General features: G+C 45.0%; 1 protein-coding gene across 1 annotated transcript; it reads left to right on the forward strand.

Moving 5' to 3' along the window:
* The first annotated feature begins 239 nt into the window (after positions 1 to 239).
* LOC123602214 (olfactory receptor 149-like) lies at positions 240 to 1,300 on the forward strand. Its single transcript, XM_045486561.1, has one exon. It carries the CDS (start codon positions 347 to 349, stop codon positions 1,298 to 1,300), a length of 954 nt encoding a protein of 317 aa, XP_045342517.1. The 5' UTR covers positions 240 to 346.
* Positions 1,301 to 5,012: the final 3,712 nt, after the last annotated feature.

Raw genomic sequence — 5,012 nt, forward strand, 5'->3', positions numbered from 1 at the left:
AGACGCCTAAGGAGAGGAAATACTAACGAGAGAACTGAACAAACTGAAAAAGGTTTCTCAGCAGGAGAATATTTTGTATATACTCTAAACCTCTGATCTCATCATAGAGAACAGCCATCAGCTTCTCTAACACACTCCTTCCAGGAGTGGGATGGAGTGTGGTGCTGGAATTGGCATTTCTTACTACCTGATATTTTGATACACATCTTGCCATTCATAAGAAGGCTGGTGTTGCCTGTTAAAAACACAATCAAAGCATCCGTCAGTGAAAAGCTTGATAATTGGATGTTGGTGTTCAGACTTAGGTGTTGTGGGTTGCGTTCAGAGGTCTGCCTTTCTCACAGCTATGAAGAATCTCTCAGCAGTGACTGAGTTCATCCTGCTGGGCATCCCACACACGGAAGACCTGGAGACCATGCTCTTTGTCCTGTTTTTGGGCTGCTACGTCTTCACTCTTATGGGGAACCTGCTCATCCTACTGGCGATTGTCTCCTCCACTCGGCTTCACACCCCCATGTACTTCTTCCTGTGTCAACTGTCTGTGTGTGACATATTTTTCCCTTCTGTGAGCTCCCCCAAGATGCTCTTCTACCTCTCGGGGAACAGCCGGGCCATCTCCTATGCGGGCTGCGTGTCCCAGCTCTTCTTCTACCACTTCCTGGGCTGTACCGAGTGCTTCCTGTACACGGTGATGGCCTACGACCGCTTTGTCGCCATCTGTTACCCTCTCCGCTACACGGTAATCATGAGCCACAGGGTGTGTGCCATCCTGGCCGTGGGGACCTCTTTTTTTGGCTGCATTCAGGCCACCTTCCTAACCACTCTCACCTTCCAGTTGCCCTACTGTGGCCCCAATGAGGTGGATTACTTCTTCTGTGATATCCCGGTGATGCTGAAGCTGGCTTGTGCTGACACCTCAGCCCTGGAGAGGGTGGGGTTCGTCAGCGTGGGCCTCATGCCCCTCAGCTGCTTCCTTCTCATCCTCACCTCCTACAGCCGCATTGTCTGCTCCATCCTGCAGATCCGCTCTACCGAAGGCAGACGCCGTGCCTTCTCCACCTGCAGTGCCCACCTCACCGCCATCCTGCTTTTCTACATGCCGGTGGTCCTCATCTACCTCAGGCCCACCCCAAGCCCCTGGCTGGATGCGACTGTTCAGATCCTGAATAACCTGGTCACCCCCATGCTGAACCCCTTGATTTACAGCCTCAGGAACAAGGAAGTAAAATCCTCTCTGGGGAAGGTGCTACATCACTTGGGCTTCCTTGCTGACCAATTGTACAGAGAGAACACTAGTTAAGGCTTCAGCTGAACATTGTAACGTATATAACAATTCTATGTAGTTGTCATACATATTTTTGGATCTGAAAGGACAGGCATTGCCATTTATATAAATGACCATTTATATAAAATGGATTGTCTCCATTTTACAGTGTGGGGACTAAGATTCTGAGGCCTTAAAGTGGCTTCTCGAAGGACCCATAAAGACTGAATGGCAGAATGAAGACTCTAGGGCTGGTTTCCTGACCCTGGGACTTTTACTGTCTTGAGGAGTTCATACTGCTGATGAAGGAAGGAGGCAGCTCTCCCCAGGAGGCCGAACAACCTGGACCTTCTGCTTCCCAATATTTATCTTCTGCCTCCTCCTACACTCCCTCCTCCTCTTCTTTCCCCCTCACCCTGGCGCTTCTTCCTCCTGGCTGCGGTGATTGTCTCCTCAAATGCCACATTGGTTAAGCCCTCGCTTTATTGGACTAGGAGTTGTTGAAACAAAATGGGAGGGGTGCATGCCCAAGGCTTCAAGTAACACCGTAAGAAAACGTAAACATGTTGTGCAAAGAGAAAGTCTTCCATCTGGGGACTGAGGCAGGTCTCTGTGCAAAGCAGAGGTACTTACTGGTGTACCGTCCCCTACAAACCCTATCTGTCAGGCTTAGACCCGGAGCAGCATTTTGATGGGATGAGGATTTGGAAAAGACAGATGGGGAATCCATGGAGGGGTGACTGGGCTGTGATTCCCTTTGAACTTGGCTTTGTATTGCTCACCACCACCAGGGGGCCATGCTGGGTCCACGCTGTCATTGTGTGCTGTCTTTGGCTTTTCTGTTTACCGAAAAGTTTGGACTTTGGTCCCCATTCCTACAATTCTTCATTTGGTGGCTGAAATATGCTAAGAATGAAAAATGCGCTATTTCAATATAGTAGACTATTGTTTGTATGACTGGATGCAATGAGAACAGGACTCCACTTGGGGAATACAGTTGCTATGATGTTTATTCTAACGGTGATGTAGAGAGAGAAGACCACTGGGCGGAGGGCAATGGAAGAGGAGGGACAGAGGCAGAGACCAGTTCTCTTCTCCCATCTGTACTTCTCAGAATCAGAGAGCAGCCACGGAACTTGCCAGACCAGACCAGTGCCACTGGGTCTGTGTGCCCTCTACCTGTGGCTGAGCCAGTACAAGCTCCCGTGGCAGAGTAAACTCTTGCCTACTCTCTTTCTCGTAGGCTCCTAAAATCCCTCTCAGTGCTGTTTTCTCCCTTGTTTCTCAGCAAACAAGAGCTTAAAAGGGAAGGTGGAAATACATCTGAAGTAATTTCAAATCTAGTGTATCCCAAAGCCTTTTCAAGCCTCTCTGAGTCCATTTGAAGATCTCTTCCCTTTCCTCAGTTTCCTGGTTGTAGCTGCTCAGATCATCAAAGTAGAATAATTTGTAAGAATAAAAGATGAGACACAATGCCATTTCGTTTTCACTCATTCAGATGTCATTCGAGGACTAACTCTGTGCCAGGGGTGGGGAATGCAGAGCTGAACAAGACACGATTCTACCTGAAAGAAGTCAGAGTCCACCAGAGAAAATAAACAGATTTGCAACTAATTAGAACATCCCCTGATAATGCTGGCAGCTCTTGTGTCTCTAGGTAATGTCTAACACCTTTCCGCCTAAGCAGGGCCCAGCCTGGGGTGTGGAGGCCCAGGGAGGGTTTGATGGTGGAATGAGACTTTTCTGTATTCTATGATTGAAGGGACAATGTAAGGAGAACTTGAGAAAAAATATCAATTTGAGAAACCCCAAATCAGGTAGGCCACTTAGCAAAATATTTAATCCACAGGGGCAAAGACAGAGAATGAAGATCCAAGAGCAGCGAGGCCAGAGAAGAACAAGAATTTTAAAGCAGAGGGTCCAGAGAATGTTTTGAGCAGAGTGGGCTGCCGCAGCAAGGTCATGTGAAACACTGGACCCAAGCCTGGGCCAGGAGTGGCATCCAAGACCTGACTCCAGGTGGATTCTAGATTCTTGAAAGGTGTCCCTGTTCATCCCAAACCTTTTTGCAACACACCATTGTAGTCTCCAGTCACTTTCGGCTCCTTTCTAAATTTGTTTTACATATAACCAATGCCCGTCGTGAATTTCACTTACGTATTTTGTTTTACCTACAGTTCCTGGCGAGAGAAACTACGATGTGGGCATCACAAGCGGACACATATGGTATGGACATTAACAGTGGAGCTGAGCTGATGGCTCTTACCCAGCACTGGGGGGATGTGAAGACAGGTGTTCAAGGGCATGTTCACAGGAGTAGTCCTGTTCTGTGTGTTCCTTGCTCTCCCTGGGACCCTGATGATGTGTTGTAAATCAAATTGATTGAAATAAAAAAAAAGTCAGAAATTAATGCTTTCAATATTTGACTTGCAATTTTTGGTATGTCAAAAACACTGGCTTTACCTTTACAAAAATAATTATTCAAGCTAAAAGAGTATTTATGTTTTGCCAGTTCATCTGGGGTAATAAGAACATTAGTGCCTGTGGTTATTGGACTTCTAAATTGGTGAGAAATAACCTAGTGACATCAAATGACATCATCATCAATGACAACATCAAAAAGACATCATCATCTCGTTGGAAGTATTTTAAACATGTTTTTATTAAATAGTAAGCATTTAGAAAATAAATAAAAATATGTAAAGTATAAGGAACTCTGATACAATGAACACCTGGGTGCTACTACCTAGTTTAAGGCAGAGAGCAGTGTCAGTGCCTTGAATGTTCTCAGTAGACCCCGGCCTGATTCCTTACCCTCACTCCCTCTAGAAGTCATCACTCTCTTGAGTTTGGTGGTTATTATTCCTTTGTTTTTCTTTAGGTTTCACCCCTATATTTGTGTCTCTCAACAGCCTATGGCAATATTTGAACTTTATATTAACTTAATTCTATTGAAATTTGCTATTTTTCATTTAAATGTTACTCTTTTGACATTAATGTCTTTGCATGGGAAGTTAATTCATTACCGCCAAGGTGCAGAATTCCATTGTATGAATATATCAACATTTATTCTCTGTTGTTGTTTTTTACTTATAACTTAAACGTGAATTTCCAGAATATAAGAATGCTTTTCTTTTAAACCGCCACAATGTTTGGAGGGTTCTTTATACCTCTCAGTACATACAGATATGACACAAAGATACCATCACCAGCCTCCCTTTATGATTTCCTTCTATCAGAGAAAAGAGAAAATGAAAAATTTTATTTAGTTGGGATTTTCCCCATAGCGGACCCTGAGACAAAGGTTTGAAGATAAACAATTTATCTGGAAGATGATTCCAGAAAACATGATAAAAGAGAGGGAAAGTGACACAGGGAAAGGACAGTCGATCAAGCAAGTGTCAATGAATGGGTTACCACTGTGAGGAACTGTGGCTCAATAGCACAAGGGATCCTCTGAAAAATGGTGTTTAGCAACCTCTGAATTGTCCTACTGAGTTGCAAAGGAATCTGGAGTATTTTTATACCAATTCCTGCCCCACTTTTGTTGGTGGATTAATTATCACACGTGTCTGGTCCGCCCCATGTATGTTGACTGAATAAAGTTCCTTGGCCAGAGACTATTCCCAGGCAGAAGGCACGGGGAGTCCACAAAACCTAAGGGCACTATCTGAAGGTGGCCTCTGGAGTGGGGTGAGGGAATGTGGACCAAGGTGCTAGAAATGTTATGGTCATAATTATTTCACTT

This window comes from Leopardus geoffroyi, chromosome D1 (assembly GCF_018350155.1).
Source record: "Leopardus geoffroyi isolate Oge1 chromosome D1, O.geoffroyi_Oge1_pat1.0, whole genome shotgun sequence".
In the NCBI taxonomy this organism is placed as follows: Eukaryota; Metazoa; Chordata; class Mammalia; order Carnivora; family Felidae; genus Leopardus; species Leopardus geoffroyi.